This window comes from Balaenoptera physalus (assembly GCF_965194825.1).
Source record: "Balaenoptera physalus genome assembly, chromosome: 12".
NCBI lineage: Eukaryota > Metazoa > Chordata > Mammalia > Artiodactyla > Balaenopteridae > Balaenoptera > Balaenoptera physalus.
In genome coordinates this window covers 87,318,321-87,337,807 of record NC_138897.1, presented here as the reverse complement: position 1 = coordinate 87,337,807, position 19,487 = coordinate 87,318,321, and the positions used below count along the sequence as shown (strand labels likewise).

At 40.6% G+C, this 19,487-nt stretch overlaps 1 protein-coding gene across 1 annotated transcript; it reads right to left on the bottom strand.

The window, feature by feature from the left end:
• Positions 1 to 907: 907 nt before the first annotated feature.
• LOC309639627 (BICD family-like cargo adapter 1) lies at positions 908 to 19,243 on the bottom strand (the record flags this gene model as incomplete). The annotated part of the gene is made up of 4 exons (XM_082417033.1): positions 908 to 2,293; positions 11,514 to 11,726; positions 18,398 to 18,918; positions 19,111 to 19,243. 4 exons carry the CDS (start codon positions 19,241 to 19,243, stop codon positions 2,216 to 2,218), a joined length of 945 nt encoding a protein of 314 aa, XP_082273159.1. The 3' UTR covers positions 908 to 2,215.
• Positions 19,244 to 19,487: the final 244 nt, after the last annotated feature.

Sequence of the window (19,487 nt, the reverse complement as noted above, 5' to 3'; positions counted from 1 at the left end):
TTATTTGCATGGAAATATGTTAATATAAATGTTTCAGACATTACATGAAATTTCTAAAAATCTTATATTTGTATTTGTATGGAAATATGTATGGAAATATGTTAATATAAATGTTTCAGACATTACATGAAATTTCTAAAAATCTTATATTTGTATTTGTATGGAAATATGTATGGAAATATGTTAATATAAATGTTTCAGACATTACATGAAATTTCTAAAAATCTTATATGTTCTGGTATAATGTTATAAGTAATAATCCTAGTTATTACTTTAAAATGTATATCTCAGAAATAACTAATTTTCTTGTCAACTGCATTATTATGAACTTTCATCAAATCTTTTACCGTGGTCATTTTTAAGTCTTTTGTCATTTACAGACAGTTCTGGGTGTACTCTGATGATTTTGCAAATATGTTCCTATAAAAGGGTTTCATCTTCAAGAAATTCATGGAAGACTCTGACAAGTACAGGTTTCTGGTAACTGACTGTACTGCTGAACTGAATGAATAAGCATTTTCAGAACTCTGATGAAAAACTGATGAACTCATAAAAGTGCTAACAAAAGATCAAGATGAAAAAAAACAATTAATTACATGGGACTGAGTGAACTGATGAGGATGAGTATAATTTTTGTGACTTTCTGTCTGAATTAAAAAAAAAAAAAAAATCCCACAAGGACTCAGAGGCAAAGAATATACAAATCAATTTTCACTGCAAAGTAAAGGAGCTGTTAACAGTGGAGGATTACTGGACTGAATGTCAATATTATGACATAGTATGAGTGTGTTTCATGTTTGGTAATTGCAATCATTGTTGCTTTTGTTGTGGTCATCCATGTACAATGCTTGGTGTCAGTCTATTTATCTCTTGTAAAAATAAAATACAGTGTGTGTGTGAGAAAAAAAAAAAAAAAGACACATGCACCCCAATGTTCACTGCAGCACTATTTACAATAGCCAGGTCATGGAAGCAACCTAAATACCCATCGACAGATGAATGGATCAAGAAGATGTGGTACATATATACAATGGAATATTACTCAGCCATAAAAGGGAATTAAACTGGGTCATTTGTAGAGACGTGGATGGACCTAGAGACTGTCATACAGAGTGAAGTAAGTCAGAAACAGCAAAACAAATATCGTGTATTAAAGCATATATGTGGAACCTAGAAAAATGGTACAGATGAACCGGTTTGCAGGGCAGAAATTGAGACACAGATGTAGAGAACAAACGTATGGACACCAAGGGGGGAAAGCCACGGGGGGCTGGAGGTGGTGGTGTGATGAATTGGGCGATTGGGATTGACATGTATACACTGATGTGTATAAAACTGATGACTAATAAGAACCTGCTGTATAAAGAAAAAAAAGAAGAAGAAGAAGAAAGACTTAAGTTTCTCAGATCTGTGGGTTTATACTTTCCAGCAAGTTTGGATAATTTTCAGCCATTACTTCTTCAAATATTTTTTTCCATACTCCCCTCTCTTTTGGTAATCCAATTACACATGTATTAGGCCACTTGAAGTTGTCCTACAGCTAACTGATGCTCTTTTCGTGTTTCAATGTGGGTAATTTCTACTACTGTTTTCAAATTCCCTAATCTTTTCCCCTGCAATGTCTAATCAGCAATTAATCCTGCCAGTGTATTTTTCATCTCAGACATTGTAGTTTTCATTTCCAGAAGCTCTATTTGGATCTATTTTATATATTCCAAGTCTCTATGTAACTTCTGAACATACAGAATACAAGTAATAATCACTCCCTTAATGTCCTTCTCTGCTAATTCTAGTGTGTGTCAACTTTGGGTCAGTTTCAATGGATTGATTTTTCTGCTTGTGGATCATGTTTTCTTGTCTCTCTGTATCCTGATAATCTTTGATTGGATGCCAGACATTGTAAATTTTACCTTATAAGGTGTTGGATATATTTGAAATCCTAAAACTGTTTTTTCCCCCCTGTAACTCTTTTTGAGCTTTGTTCTGGGAAACAGTTAAGTTACTTGGACATGGTTTGATCCTTTTGAATCTTGCTTTTTTTTTTTTTAAAGATTTTTTTATTTTATTGATTGATTGATTGCTATGATGGGTCTTCGTTTCTGTGCTAGGGCTTTCTCTAGTTGCGGCAAGCGGGGGCCACTCTTCATCGCGGTGCACGGGCCTCTCACTATCGTGGTCTCTCTTGTTGCGGAGCGCAGGCTCCAGACGCGCAGGCTCAGTAGTTGTGGCTCACAGGCCTAGTTGCTCCGCGGCATGTGGGATCTTCCCAGACCGGGGCTCGAACCCGTGTCCCCTGCATTAGCAGGCAGATTCTCAACCACTGCGCCACCAGGGAAGCCCTGAATCTTGCTTTTAAGATTTATCAGGCAGGTCCAGAGCAGTGCTCCATCTAAAGCTAATTATTTTCTACTATGAAAGCAAGACCTTCCTGAGTAATCCACCCAGTGCCTAATGAAGCATGAAATTTTCCTGTCTGACTGGTAGTAACAGTGCCTGTTCCTATCACTGTGTGAGCACTGGACATCATTGCTTCTAATTTCTTCAAATTCCCAGTCTTGACTAGTTTGCTCACATGCTTGTGCTGGTCAGTCTCTGCTGATTATTCAAGGGAGAACGTCTGTAGATCTCTGCGGTTCTCTCCATGTATCTCTTCTTTCTGATACTTTGTCCCATGAACTGCAGTTGCACTGTTCTCCCTAGACTCATAGCTCCATGTCAACTCAGGGAGTCTACTGGGCTCTGCTTCACTTCCTACTCCTGATGCCAGAGCCTGGAAACTCAAGGCAAAATGGGTCAATTGCAGGGCTCACCTCTTTTGTTTGCCATCCCTCAGGGATCACTGTCCTTCATTGCTTGATGCCCAGTGTCTTGAAAACTATTGTTTTCAAGTCTCTCTGTTTTTTTAAGTAGGAAGGTAATCTGGCCTCTGTTACTCTAGCTTGGCTGGAAGCAGAAGTTCCCAGTATCGTTTGCAAATATTTTCTCCTGTTCAGGAGATTGTCTTTTCATTTTGTCAGTGGTTTCTTTTGCTGTGCAGAAGCTTTTAAGTTTAATTAGGTCCCTTTGTTTATTTTTGCTTTTGTTTCTTTTGCCTTATGAGACAGATCCTAAAATATACTGTCACAATTTATGTCAAAGAATGTTTTGCCTATGTTCTCTTCTAGGAATTTTATGGCTCTAGGTCTTACATTTAGGTCTTTATCTATTTGGGGTTTGTTTTTGTATATGGTGTGAGAAAATGTTCTAATCTCTCTGTTTTACACATAGCTGTCCAGTTTTCCCAACACCACTTATTTATTTATTTATTTATTTATTTATTTATTTTTTTAAATTTTTATTTATTTATTTATTTTTTTGGCTGTGTTGGGTCTTCGTTTCTGTGCGAGGGCTTTCTCCAGTTGCGGCAAGCGGGGGCCACTCTTCATCGCGGTGCACGGGCCTCTTACTGTCACGGCCTCTCTTGTCGCGGAGCACAAGCTCCAGACGCGCAGGCTCAGTAGTTGTGGCTCACGGGCTTAGTTGCTCCGCGGCATGTGGGATCTTCCCAGACCAGGGCTCGAACCCGTGTCCCCTGCATCGGCAGGCAGATTCTCAACCACTGCGCCACCAGGGAAGCCCCCACTTATTTATTTTTAAATTTGTTTATTTTATTTATTTATTTTTGGCTGTATTGGGTCTTTGTTGCTGCACGTGGGCTTTCTCTAGTTGCGGCAAGCTGGGGCTACTCTTCGTTGAGGTGGGCGTGCTTCTCATTGCGGTGGCTTCTCTTGTTGCAGAGCACAGGCTCTAGGCACTTGGGCTTCAGTAGTTGTGGCATGAGGGCTCAGTAGTTGTGGCTTGCAGGCTCTAGAGCACAGGCTCAGTAGTTGTGGCACACAGGCTTAGTTGCTCCGCGGCATGTGGGATCTTCCCGGACCAGGGATTGAACCCGTGTCCCCTGCGTTGGCAGGTGGAATCTTAACCACTGTGCCACCAGGGAAGTCCCCAGCACCACTTATTGAAGAAACTTTCTCCCATTGTATATTCTTGCCTCCTTTGTTGTAGATTAATTGACCATTGGTGCCTGGGTTTATTCCTAGGCTCTCTGTTCTGTACCATTGATCTATGCATCTGTTTTTGTGCCAGTACCATGCTGTTTTGATTACTGTAGCTTTGTAGTATAGTCTGAAGTCTTGGAGGGTGATACCTCCAGCTTTGTTCTTTTTTCTCAAGATTGCTTTGGCAACCCAGGGGTTTTAGTGGTTTTATTTGAATCTCTTGCTTCTAGCACAAGATGATGTCTCAGGCTCAGCCTGTTAAGTTCCTACTCTAGACTTAGAATTAGTCATTTCTCCTAGGAGTCCTGGTTCCTTTTAGTTGGGAGTGATATTTAGGAAGTAAAATCTGTGCATTAGGGGTACTTATTACTATTAGTATGTCATTGCTTCTAGGCCCTCTGCAGACAAAGCTAGGAAAAAAAATACATGATGAACTGCACTTGTCCTATATGTTCTGATTCTGGCTTGTCTATCTATCCTAACATTTTTGACTCTTGATTTTTCTGATGTTGACTTCTTGCCTGACTATTCTTTACAGCTGTCCCTCGTGCCCATTCTTTTGTTTTTATCACACTTGCTATAGCTACTAAAGCATGTCTTGCTAAATACTGAGGTGCTACTATTTTTGTCCCTGGGGTGTATGACACTGCATGACTTTGACCATGAATCTCATTAAACAAAAATGAAGGGATATTGCCATTAAAATAATGTGTAGCAACACTTACTTGCTGAGCACTAATTTTATAATGCCACAGCTCTGTTAATTATTTTCCTATGAGTAACTGATTTAAAAAAAGAAATCAAATTTTCTGTTTTCTATATCATCAAATTTTACAGCCTTCTGAGCATTAGGGCACTGTGACTGGCACTGGAGATACAAACGAGTCAATGACAGTCTTTAGCATGAGTAGGAGTAGTATATACAACTGCTATTTACTAAGCCAGGAAGTATGCTAAGAACTATATAGTCCACAATGCTAACAACCCTGTAAGGTGTATAGTATGATTCTGGTTGTGTTTTTAATAATCCCTATTTTTTTCCATATGAGAAAAATGCGCAGTTGCAAACTCTGAATCTCAAGCAACACAGCTAGTAATCAACAGAACCAAAATAAACCCAGATTCATCTAGTGCCAAAACCTGAATCCATCTCACTATGCCACATTGCCTCCTACAAGGGGTGATGATGGATGAAACATGCCCTGACTTCAACATGGCTTAAAGTTTTCGCTTTCATTCCACAGAACCTCCTTTCAGACACTGACTGTGCCACTTAGGTGGAAGAAAGCCTTACCTGAGAGGTTCCTCCAGTGGCTTGGTGTCATTCTGACAGGCTATCCCAGAGACTCTATTTTGCTTAACGCCTTTACTGATGAAGGAATTAAGATATTTGTAATGCTGGTTGCTGATACTCAAGTTGGCAAGAACAGCTGTCACAAATCCTGGTTTCATATTAGAATAGTAATTCTCATCCTTGGCCACATATTATAATCACCTGCTTTATTAAAGAAATATCCTGATGTGCAGGTCACATCCCAGAACAATTAAATGAGAATCTCTGGGGATGGGACCCAGGAATCAGTATTCAGTGCAAAAGCTACCCAGGTGATTCTTATGTGCAATCAGGGATGAGAACTACAGCTTTAGAATACAGGAACAACTTTTGCTAAGCAGCTTTGATAATTTGAGGGTGGGGAGGAGAAGCTTCCAAACCCAAAAAGATGAAACCAAATGAAATGGATAGATACAAACAGCATTTTGAAGTCAGCAAGGAATAAGTATAGAAAGAGGTGTTTCCAAGAATCCATACAGTCTCTGTTCCAAGGCAGTTTGAGTAAAGAAGAGACTGTTATTAATTTAGCCTGGCTCAGGAAAGTTACAATTTTCACCTGTATGGCTCCAAAGCCTATACTCTATTAAGTCACACTAATCCCTAGTAGTAATAGCTGTCACTAATTGAGCACCTAGTATGGGCCAAATGCTTTAGTTTCTAAACAACTTTATGAGGTAGGTCTCTATTTTACAGAAGATGGATAAAAAGATAGCTTACATTTATTTCTAAACAAGTCATTTGGACCAGTAGCTCCCAACCATGATCCTTGGGGGGCACTGAATTGCTATAAAAGTGCACAGAAAGCACTGCGTGTAGACTAAATACATCAAGTCATTAAATGCTGTTGTGATTACAGAATATAAATCCTTCCAGGAGTATTACTAATTCTCTGTCATTTTTATTCTTTTTATTAACCTGCAGATACTAAAATGACATCTATTATCATGTGAGAGTATATAGTATTTTTTTAATATTAAAAAAGGGTCCTCATTTTGTTGAAATTGGAACTCTCAGACATTGCTCGAGGAAATGTAAAATGATACAATGTTCTGTGAAAAGCAGTTTGGCAGTTTCTTAAAAAGTTACACAGAGACATACCAGATAGCAATTCCACTCAAGAGAAATGAAACAAATGTCCACACAAAGACTTGTACATGAATCAAGTTCATGTGCATAGCAGCACTATTCATAATAGTCAAAAACTGGAAATAATCCTAATGTCCATCAACCGGTGAACGGATAAACACAATACACTATATGCACACAAGGGAATACTATTCAGCAATAAAAAGGAACTATTCATATGTGTTATGATGTAAGTGAACCTCACAAACATTATGCTAAAGAAGCCAGACACAAAAAACTACCTGTTGTCTGATTCTATTTATACAAAATATCCAGGAAAGGTAAATCAATACAGATCAAAAGCAGATCAGTGTTGCCCTGAGGCTGAGGGTGTGGGTAGGGGTGGGAGTAAAAACTGACTGCAAAGGTCATCAGGGAACAGTTGGCGGGGGCGGGGTGGGGGGATGGGGGTAGGGAAATGTTCTAAAACTGGTTCACAGTGATGGTGGCACAATTCTATGAATCTGCTGAAAATAACTGAATTGTACTACCTTGTAACTATTCTGAGGCACTGCTTGGAGACCTACGGCTTCTCAGACCATAGTCTGAGAACCACTGATCTAAACCATGGCTTTCCAAGTTATGTCAGGTGGGGTTTTTCCCACCCCATATACTTTTCCATTTATAACCTTATAAGAAGCCTCAATAAACAGATACAGGTTATCTTTTATTAATATTGAATACCTTATAAGTTTAACTGTATTAAGATTGATAAACTCATTAAAAATAATTAGGCCTTCTAAAAACAATTTGAAATTGGAGGACAATGATGATAGCAGTAGCTTTACTCAGTATTGATGTATTTGTGGATTTAGCTTTGATTTTAAAGTATTGAACACAAATTTTTTAATTCACCCAGTGAAGTAGTTACAAATGCTACCAGTTTTTACGCAGCTCATGTTACAACAGCATCATACTATTTAGGTAAGGAGAAAGCAGTGTAAGCTGGCAGCACAACCTGAGGCACCAATGGTCTTTCACCTGTTTAATGTGGCGTTCATTTCAAGAGAGCACATGATATGTTTTTCGGTAATCGTTCTTCAAAGCGTGACAAATGTTTTTAAAACACAATCAAATTTGCAGAATCTGTGAAAAGCAAACATTTTACCAACATTTTCTAGTCTAGTCCAGCTAGACTAGAAGTTCTTTTTCAGTTCTAAAAATTGTATGATAGCATTGGATCACTGTCCTGGACGCCAATGAAGAGCAATGAAGAAGACGCTATCAGAGACAAAACATTACAGGCTTTTCTGCTGACTACCTTTACTCACTGAATACAGATACTTTATTTTTCAAGGCAACAATATTCAGGGGCCAGAACTATGGGTCAGCCAGCTTAGGTAACAAAAGAGTATAGAATTTGCAGCTAATTTTTTTTTCTGTACCAGTAAACTCCAACCTTATTACCACCTGCAATCCACCTGGCAGGTACAAAACTTAGAGGCCTCACCTCACACCACGCAGGGGCAGCTCATTTAACTCTGTTTTCATCACTCCAATGCAACATGTTAAGCTGCCTACAGGGACCAAGGGAATCCAGACGTCAATTAAGAAAAAAAAAAAAAGCCCACTGCCATTGTATTAAGTCAAATCTAGCAGCATTAAGAAGATCTACTCCCACAGTGATTCATCTGAATATTGGGCCTTGCAAACCGCCCCGCCCCCAACAAATTTAGACCTAATATGCTGGAACCTCAGGCTCTCCTCTTTTGCAAAAGATAATCAGAACATGATACAGTTGTAACTAACAGAACCAACCTGAAGACTCCTGAATCAGGCATGGCTCTCTATGGGTAAATAATTAAGAACAGGCTCAAATAATCAAGACATGAATCTACCAATAAAAACACCCATATGCTGAAGGCACAAGCAATTACCACCCTAATGTGTTTAACCTACTAATTAGCAAGAGTACCCAACTGGAAAAAGCTGGAAATGCTGTCTTCACAGAAGAGAGCTCCTATATGCAAAAGCCCCCCCCCCTTTTTTTTTAAAAGACACCAATTGTACTTGAACATTCGTTATTATTATTATTTTTTAATTTATTTATTTATTTATGGCTGTGTTGGGTCTTCGTTTCTGTGCGAGGGCTTTCTCTAGTTGCGGCAAGTGGGGGCCACTCTTCATCGCAGTGCGCGGGCCTCTCACTATCGCAGCCTCTCTTGTTGCGGAGCACGGGCTCCAGACGCGCAGGCTCAGTAGTTGTGGCTCATGGGCCTAGTTGCTCCGCGGCATGTGGGATCTTCCCAGACCAGGGCTCGAACCCGTGTCCCCTGCATTAGTAGGCAGATTCTCAACCACTGCGCCACCAGGGAAGCCCAAAAGCCCCTTTTCTCTTCTAGCTGAAGTGAGCCTCTCAACAAATCCTTCTCAATCTTTGCAGCACACCACTGATATAACAAACTGCTAAAAGCAGACCCCAAACCTTTGGACTCATTTTACTCAGTGACTCTGAAATTAAAGGGCATCCAAAACAATAACTGCCAGCAAATATCAACTAAAAAACAAGCCAGTGAGATGGAAATACATGTGAGGTTTTTGTTTCTGACTACCTGTCCTTGAAAATATACAAAAACCACTCTTGAAACCAGTGGTTAACCTGTAACCAGTGCAAAGCCTTGGGCAATGTCACTAAACTTCTGATGTTTACATGGATGGACCTAGAGATTATGATACTAAGTGAAGTAAGTCAGACAGAGAAAGACAAATATCACTTATATGTGGAATCTGATTAGAAAAATGATACAAATGAACTTACTTACAAAACAGAATCAGACTCACAGATCTCGAAATCAAATTTAGGATTACCAAAGGGGAAATGTGGGGGGAAGTGATAAATTAGGAGATTGGGCTGGAAGTAACATATACACATTACTATATATAAAACAGATAACAAATAAGGACCTACTATATAGCACAGGGAACTCTACTCAATTTTCTGTAATAACCTATATGGGAGAAAAATTTGGAAAAGAATGGATGTGCGTGTGTGTGTGTGCGGATACATATATATATATCTATATATCTATATCTATATCTATATATATCTGATTCACTTTTCTGTAAACCTGAAACTAATACAACATTGTAAGTCAACTATACTGCAATAAAAATATTTTTAAAAAACTATTAAAAAACCCCTCTGATGCTGTTTCCTCATCTGTCAAATAAAGGATAAATACCACTACTTCCATCACAGAGTGGTAAAGAGATCAGAGTGCTCTCTCTATGTCACGCTAATATTTGCTTTCTCCCTTTATCTCTCTCGGCCCCCTATGTTTCACCAGATCAGAAAGCAGAGTTGAGTTGGCTTCTGCTCACATTATTTTGTAACATGAACTTAGCTCCCAGGAATAATTTCCTCTTAAATTGTTCTGCTTTGTTGTATTCCTTTCATGTCTCCATTAAGGAACACTTGTTCAGAGTAAGTATTAAATAAATGTTTTTGAACAAATAAATCAATCTGGCCAGGCCTATCTGGTTAATCTTTCATGAATGATGAATGAAGACTCAAAAACCTATAAAATCTTACAAGAATAGAGAGTCCCTTCCCAGTTGCTGAAAAAGGTCTTATTCTTTATTTTTTTGGCCAAACCACACAGCATCCAGGACCTTAGTTCCCCGACCAGGGAGCGAACCCATGCCCCCTGCAGTGGAAGTGCGGAGTCTTAACCACTGGACCGCCAGGGAAGTCCATGAAAGAGGTTTTAGAACTGAGTCAGAAAGGCTACTGAGTTGGCCCTGTAATGACTTCTTGAAGAACTGTCCAGCTCCTCCTTTCCAGCCTATCAAATGGTGATTTGATTCCCTAGCTGAGAAACCTGCAGGCAAGATCTTTAGCTCCACCTACCACCTGAATTCTCACCTTCACATACATTCTGATAGTTCCTGCAACTAGCTATTTTCCAAATTATTAGGTCCCCCCTCCCCTTCCCCATCTCCCCCAGGACTCCTTGTTCATCCTCTCCTCTGTACCTCTCCTTCTTCCTCTCCTTTTCTCTAGTGGTAGCATTTACTTTGCACTTCCTTGTGAGGCATGAAGGTTTTGACCAGTCTCAGGGTGCCCATGGGAAGCAACTATGACACAAACTAGTGAAGTAACCTCATATGCTGCTCTAGCTAAGCCTTCCCCAGAGACCTAACCATGCAGACAAGGGCAGTGCTCTCATGAGAATGTTAGTGCTTAGGGATGAGATCAGAGCAGAAGTTCTTTTTTTCCTCTGGTAACTGAACTCATTTTCAACACATGAGAAAGACTGAGGTACAATAATAAATCCAGCTCTTAATTTTCAAAAGTAGGTGGGTTTAGAGACCAGGGCATTATTAACAACATTCCTGCATTTGTTAAAAGGTTTGTTCTGTACTTAAATTAGATTTCCACCTATCCACCCCTCAAACACTTTCTTTGCAATGATTTTACAGTCTTGACTTTGGTTAATTAATTATTACTTCCATGACACCACCTTATAAAGGTACAAAAAGGAACTTTTACTTAATGTGTAAATAAAGAGAACAAATTTTAAACACAGATACACACCTCCTTTCATATTTAAATAATATGAAATGTACATTCACAAATGTAAAGTCAATGAAAATCATTTGCTCTAGAAATTTTCCCCAAGCTTTTCAGTTTAAAGATGGCACTGTTTAACGTTTGAACTAAATGCATTAACATAGCTTTACCAGAAACAGATTTTCTCTAGGTAAAAGAATCATAGACTTTTAGCGCTATAAGGAACATCAAATCATTAAGCAAACACATTTTAAAAATGAGAAAACTCCCAAGTTAAGTGATTGCCAAAGTCTCACAGCTGGCTAATGACAGGCACGGTCTTTTCTCCTCACGCCTATTTCACCACAGCTGAAATTCTTACAGGTGAAAAATACTTCATTTGTTGATATCAATACCCAAGGCAACAAAAATCAGAACTACTCTTACCATATAAATGGTTGACATTACACAAAAGCTGTTTCAACTTTTATTATTTTATTCCATAAACTCTTAACTTGTAACTCACCCTGCTGAATTGAGCCAATAACCTTTGGTTCTGTTCTGATAATTCCTGGACAGCCTGTGTTTTTTCTCCATCTACTTCCCGTAGATGAACTTGCTGCCTCTCCAACTCATTCTGAAGCTCTTTCACAGCATTCTCCAGCTCGGCCTCGCGTCCTTCCCACTCCCCTTCTTGGTTCTCAAATCGTCTTAGTTCACGTTTCTCTTGTTCCAATTGCTGGGTGATAAGTGAAGAGGATTTAAAAACCGTTAAAAATTCCAGAGCCTTTCATTTTTTTCTCTTTTCACACTCTCCTAACTTTTCTTTTTCCTAGTCAGTCAGCACAACAAAACACTGTCATGTAGGAAAAGTTGCACACTTCACAGCTGCAAAAATATTCCCTTCTTCCAGAGAAGGGAAGGCTGGTTTCACAGAGAATGCCATTCCTACAGAAAACACTTAATGTTATTATGTTTATTCTTGTCCTTGGGCATAGGGGTTCTAGACTTAGGAACTCACTTGAAATTTAGTAAGTCATCTATTAGTTGGTGAAATATACATTTAAACAACTTACAATGAGTCCTTAAGAAAGCTTCTTTTGCTGTCAGCTATTATGCTTGGCATAATACCAGGCACTCAGAATCACAGAATTTTCAGAGATAGAAAGAATTACAGAGATCCTTCAGATTAACCACCTTTTCTTATTCAATACAAATGAAGCAACAGAAGAGTTTTAGTAACAATCTCAAGGTCTATACTACCAAATGGGAGAACTGGGATTTGTGTCTCAGTCACTTGACTGTTTAGTGCTCTAAAGCACAACTTAATAAATATTTGTTGCTATATGTAGCACTGTATTTCAAAATCATTAAGGCAAGTTCAGGTTCAGGCCTACTTTTGTTAAATCATGGCCTATTAGCCTTGCATATTTATTTCTGATCCTTTCTTCTTGAGTGCCTGTTATGTTAGCCACTGTGCTGGGTCATAGTGATAGCAAAACAGACATGGTCCTTGCCTTTATGGAGTTTCCATTCTAGTGGGACTGATAAAAGTAGTAAGTTGTACAGTGTGACAAATGGTGTGTAGGAAAAGTACAGATGGTTTGAAGCAGCAGCTCAGTAGAAAAGAACTCTTTTGGATTGAAGGAAATGAGAACATCTTTTTGCTTCTGTGAGAGAATACAAATGCCTCTTTACAGAGGCAAGTATGTTCCCCTACTTACAAAGGATAGTATGTACAAAAAAGTCAACTCTGTACCTCAGGGAGTATATGAAATATATATGAAATGTAAAGCAATGGTCCTCAATTTTTGGTGCTGTCAGAAAATCTCTGGTATAATTTTTAAAAATATATCTACCTGAACACCAGTTCCAAAGATTGATACAGTTAAGAATGGTATGAGGCCTAGGGATGCATCTATCTACCTACCTCTCTATCTATCTATCTACCTACCTACCTATCTAGGTTCTACAGGAAATTTGGATGCACTGAAGGTTGATATCAAGTACTGAGATTGTTTCAACAACCTAAGACGAGCATTTTAATCTTCTCCTTCAGAGTACTCAGACGTCTTTTCACCCTGGGAAACCATGCTCTTATTCTACCCAAGTTCTCACCTTTCAAATGTTTTTTGGAATGCCTCTTTTGGAAAGCCTTAGGGGGCAGTATATAGTTATACAAGATAAACAGTCCCATTACTTCACCTCTGAGACGTGTCTAAAACGAGATTATTCTATTTCATCCTGCCATTTTATTCCCCTAATTTGATCTGAGTGACTTGTGAATATTTCTTAACGTTTAATTTACCCGCCAAAGATGAAAATTTACTGTGACAGAGCAGTCAGAATAATGTGCTAAAAGAAAAACAGTGATCCAAAGTTAAAATTCTGAGCACATTAGCAAAGGCAGTTTTCACTGAAATTAATGTATGCCCTCCAAAGTTGACCACTTCAAGGGAATAACTGATTTGGATATAGCCACTCTATTTGTTGAAAAAGTCACATTATAGTTATACTGTATACGGCCTCAGTTTGGAACACATGGGAAAAGGAATGACAAGAGAGGGACTTGTACTCCTCAGCATGAGAATTTTCTGATCTATGCTTCCCTCATTTTTCTGAACTTCCAAAAATGAGAATGTTTTAGTCACTGTACAAACCTCAGAAAGATGAAATGCAGAAGCAAATGCTAACCGCAATCCTAAAACTGTGACACTTGCTTTTATTGAGTTTTTCCAAAATGGAAAAGATCGAGCAGAAGGCTACAGCAAGAACTCAGTCATCAGTGTCACAGGCCAGATAAATCAGGCTTCTCTTCTAAGAGAACAGAGAGACTTAAAAATATTCAGCCAACAGCTGTTGGTGAATAGCCCAACAAAGTAACTAAAACAGTCTAATCCACTTGGGGCGGGGGGTTGGGGTGTGGGGGGGTGGGGGGTAGGGTTGAGGACAGGTGGTACTGATCAGTCTATTCTGTCCTTACATTTCTTTGGACACGTGACAAACTTCCCAATTCAGGTTTCCCCCTACTTTGAAAAAAAAAAATCAAAACTTAATGAACATACAGAATTTAGCCTTTTGTCTATTTTGAGAAAAGAAAGTTTCCTCCTAGAGTTATATTTTCAATTAAGTGCTAAATTAACCAGTAAACTCTAGGCAGAAAATCAACAAGTGTGGAGGTCAGGCTCTGCCCATGCTATTCTTTGTTTCTCAGGGTTATATGGTATTTTAAAGTTAATATCTACACCTGAAACTAATAAAATAATGTATGTCAGTTATACCTCAATAAAAAAAGAAAAAAATACCAAAACTGTCAAGGTCATCAAAAACACTGAAAATCTAAGAAACTGTTACAGCGAATAAGAGACTAAGAAGATCCAGAAACTAAATGTAAGATGGTATCCTGGAACAGAAAAATACATTAGGCAAAGGTTAAGAAATCTGAATAAACTAAGGACATTAGTTAATAATAACATATCAGTATCGGTTCACTAATTATGGCAAGTATACCATGCTAATGTAAGATGTTAATAATAGAGAAACTGGGGGCAGGGCATACGGAAACTCTGTACCATTTTTCCAATTTTTCTGTAAATCTAAAACCATTCTAAAAAACAAGTTTATTTCAAACTCTGAAAAAAAACAAAAGTTAGTATCATTAGCCTACCTAAAATTGGTTGTTACAGAAACAGATTTCTACAAAGAACCAAAAAAGCAATACTATTCTCATAAGTCTAGTACATGGTTCTTGAAAAATACAAAGAAAAAATACTACTTTTTAAGTGGACCAAGCACCAAATGCAAATAAGGACCCCTGCGTTTGCTTACCTAAATCTACTACCTCATTATGTAATCATTTTCACCTCACTTGTTTTGCCTCTTTAAAAAAAAGTGCTAGAATCATGAGAATTGGCCTAGGGAAGGGAGAAGAAAATGTAATTAAGGGAAAAGACTACCTTTGCAGTAAGAGATAATTCACTATCAGCTGGAAAGGGAAAAAGGGGGATCCTGGATATTAAAAACATATTTTTAAAAACTAAATATATAATCTCTGAAGAAAAAAGTGTATAAATGCAAGTTACTGTTTTAGTTCATATTCTGGGGGAAAAAAACTAAGGACCTGGCTGGATATGTTTTAAAAGCAAAAGGGCTAATTGTGTATGCAGAAGAAATAAATTTTTTAAAATGCCTTTAGATCTTTAAGCTTGTGAAAATTTGATTCAGGGAATGAATAAAATACAGTATAGTCAATTTAAGGGTGGAAAAAATGAACAAAACCTTACGGCCCCTCAAATTAATTGAATCTTCATTTTAACCCTAAGAGACACATAACTAAAAAACTTCTATGTTAATCTTTAAACCAATAAAGACTTTAAAGAGGATGCCTTTATGGGGCTTCCCTGGTGGCACAGTGGTTGAGAATCTGCCTGCCAATGCAGGGGACACGGGTTCGAGCCCTGGTTTGGGAAGATCCCACATGCCGCAGAGCAACTAGGCCCGTGAGCCACAACTACTGAGCCTGCGCGTCTGGAGCTTGTGCTCCGCCACAAGAGAGGCCGCGATAGTGAGAGGCCCGCACACTGCAATGAAGAGTGGCCCCCGCTTGCCGCAACCAGAGAAAGCCCTCGCACAGAAACGAAGACCCAACACAGCCAAAAATAAATTAAATAAATTAATTAATTAAAAAAAAGAAAAAAAAGAGTATGCCTTTAATGAGAGAGCAGTATAAGATCAAGTACCTTATGTTTTAAATGACAAAACAGAAGCTTAGGTTTGGCGTACAGAACTGGAGAGGTATTCAATATTAGCTAATGAATAGGTAGAGAAGATCTTGAAAATGACTTGTTGGTCCTGGACTTAGAAAGGCGCCAATTTTGAAGTCATAACGAAGCAGATGGGACTAAAACCAGTCTCATTATGTTAACAGTCAAACCAACATTCTCTCAAAGTCCACTCATGTATTTATCTTTCAAACTAACCTATGAGAAAATGTGTTTGACTCCACTGTCTCATAGTTTGTAGAAAATTACAAATGCTTTCTAAAGTAAGGGCTGGTTCTCTACTCCTAAATGTTGAATTTAACTGAAAATCTAGCAGAGTGGCTGTATTAAATTTTAGAAAGAATTTGTCCAAGCAGACATTCTAAAATCAAGGCTGCTTAAAAAACATACTTGCAGGCATAATTTGCAAGGGAAAATTCACTTGCAGGAATCAAATGAAATAGTCCCCTGTTATTCAGATTTGTCACTCTCATTAATACTAAAAGAATTAACAAGGAACTAATGACAATATCTTTATAAGATATTTTTAAGCTTACTTTTTAAAAAAACTAAAAAATTTTCATACCTTTCAGACATACCTAGCGGAAAGAGTATAACTGAACCGTCTCATCAGTCATTAATATTGATTAATGATCAATATTTTACTTTTTTAAAACATTACTTTTTAAACTGTGGTAAAGTATACATAACCTAAAATTTACCATTTTAACCATTTTTAAGTGTACTATTGGTTCAGTACATTCAGTGTTGTGCAACCAACCTCCAGAAATTAAAAATAACTAGAGCTCATATGCTGACCTGAGAGGAGTGAAGATTTTTTAAAATAGTTTTTCTAAAAAATAAATTTATTTATTTATTTATTTTTGGATGCATTGGGTCTTTGTTGCTGCATGCGGGCTTTCTCTAGTTGTGGCGAGAGGGGGCTACCCTTTGTTGCGGTGCGTGGGCTTCTCATTGCGGTGGCTTCTCCTTGCTGCGGAGCACAGGCTCTAGGCACGCAGGCTTCAGTAGTTGTGGCTCACGGGTTTAGTTGCTCCGCGGCATGTGGGATCTTCCCGGACCAGGGTTTGAACCCCTGTCCCCTGCATTGGTAGGCAGACTCTTAACCACTGCGCCACCAGGGAAGCTCTAAAATAGTTGAATAAGAGTTTTAAACTATTTTATTATTGTCTATCAAGTCAACAGCAAAATGTCAAATGTAACTTATTCTTTTACAACAGAACCTTTCTTGTTATAGAATTTGAAGATCATTTTCCTTTGTTGAGGACATGTATAAAGGTTCCACATGGAACCCAGGATGTGTGTAACTGCACACTCGGGATTACCCTGAAATCTATCACCAATCAAACTGACTGATATGATGTTCAAGTTAGCTGTCTCTTTAATCAAGTCCCTCACTGAAGGAATTTGAAATCACAAGCATACAGCTATGGCAGTAGTACTTCTATATAGAGACTGTAATTGAATCTTTTTTTTTTTTAATAAGACACCCTTTTATTTCTAGGCCTCTACCTCAAGTGAAAATTCAACAATTCAGTTCATTGAGTTGTTTTTTTGGCAGTCTACCTATTGGTTTCACAAACCACTTTTCAGAGAGGTATCTCAGGAGTTCATCAACTGGCAAACTTAGTTACAACTAGGCACTCAAGTGAAATACAGGGCACTCATCGGTTTCCTTTTTTCTCCCTGATTTGATATGTCATTGGACTACAGACACATTTCTTATTATAGAAAAGTTTCTGAATCTACATTCTGACCGTTCGACACGTAGCAGTGATATGGGACCAGACTAGGGTCAATTTCAGACCTTATTCAGGACTGTATTATTCTCTTGTAACTAAGAATAAGAAGAACTGGTTGCAACCAAACTGAGTAACGATAGTAAATGTACAGGCAGAAAAGGACAACAGTTAAAGTTATACGGTTCTCATAGGTTGCATTTGGCCATCCAATTGCATGTGTGAGACCCAGAACAGAAATAGAAAAGTACTGTTTAAATACATATAAAAAATGTGGTCCAAATTAAATCCATAACCAATGGTCACACGATGAGCCCAGGGTGGCCTGATTTCTGTAATGGAACCATACCTCCTAATCCTTGACTATTTGAAGGCTATCTAAAGCTCCTTTGGGGGCACTTGCTTCCTTCCTAGCTGCTGCAAAGTTAAAACAAGGGGCCTTAACGCCAAAGCTGGAAAGCTTCAGGCTAACACCCTGATTAGCAATTAACTACTTCTCTGAAAACCTGGAGCATGTTTTAAGCCTGGAGCATATTCCCGGCTTTGTAATTACTCTGTGTGCAGGCATCCCCTCAGTGCTGTATAAATTAGCCATACTGTAAGCTCTACTTTAGATGCTGTGTATAGTACCTATATAGAACGGCCCACGGCGGTTGGAGCCCTGCATGGACCCATTTGCTGAGCCGGGTGGAAAAGTTAGGTGGGTTCCATGAATGACCTCGTCTCATAATCCATAACCCCCATTCCACCCCCCTTCCAGGCGGTTTTCTGCGAGGTAGGATGAGCAACGAAGGGATGAGGTGGGGTGAGGTAGGTTAGCTACCATCGGCTGGCAGGCGGGTGCCTGTCCCTTCCCCGCCCTCCACCCGTCCCCGGAGGGACGTCCTCACCTCCAGCTTATCTGTCAGCTCCTCGTGCATCTGCTCGTACTGCCGGCTCATGTCCTGGTTCCTCTCGAGCAGTGCCTTGCCCGCTAGGGCCGCCGACACCAGATCCTTCTGCCGGATCACCGACAGCTGCTCGGGATCCTGGGCGCGCGGCGGCGGCGGCTGCAGTCCGGCCACCTCGGCTAGAGGCCCGGGCCCGTCCTGAGAATGCTCCCCGGGGTCAGACGGCCGTTCCCCGGCCGCCAGCACCGCCAGCTCCTCTAACCCCTGTTCCAGCTCGCCGGGGCTCCGGGGAAGGAGATGAGGGCGGCGGCAGCAGGACTCCCGACCGCGACCACGGCGGGCAGCTAGGTGCAGCAGGCGCTGTTCGGCTCTGCGGGTGCTGAAGCGCGGCCGGCCAGGTCCAGGCAGAAGGCGGACGAGGCCGGCGCGCGCCAGGCCACGGTGGGGAGGGGCCCCGCCGCCTCGCCCCGCCCCTCCCGCGCGCCGGCCGCGTGTGTCCCCTCCCCCGCCCGCGGGCTCAGCTGCTCAGCGCGCGCTGGGGAGGAGGAATGGGTGGCAAAGGAAAGGCTGAGGAAGGGAAGACTGAGGGAACACGAAGCGGGAGGGACGTTGCAAGGAGGAACCGCCGGGTTTTCAGCCGCCCTGTTGCTGCTGCTGGGGCTGCCGCCGCCGGCCGGGCGGCGCTCACGAGGGGTGCTGCGCTCCGCTGTTGCTGTGACGCTCGCTGCTGCTGCTGCTGCTGCTGCTGCCGCCGGCCGCTCTCTGCAGCCGCGCTTCATGTCTCTCGGCTCGGCGGCAGCCCCAGCAGCAGCAGCAGCGGCGGCGGCGGCAACGGCGGCTCCACATCGCGCGCCGCACGGCCCGGCCAGCTCCTTCCTGCCAGCCTCTGCTCCTTCAGTTCACCGGGCCGGCGGCACCCCGCCCCAAGCTTCCTGCCGCGCCCCCACTCCCCGCCACTTGCCGGCGCCTGACGCGCGGGAGCACTTACCTGTTCGCTCTGCCCGCGAGCGATTCAGCGGTTCGTGGGTCTCCTCAGCGACGCCGAGGTGCCGCCGGCGGCCTTAAGCCCTGCGCTGCGCGCGCCACCTGT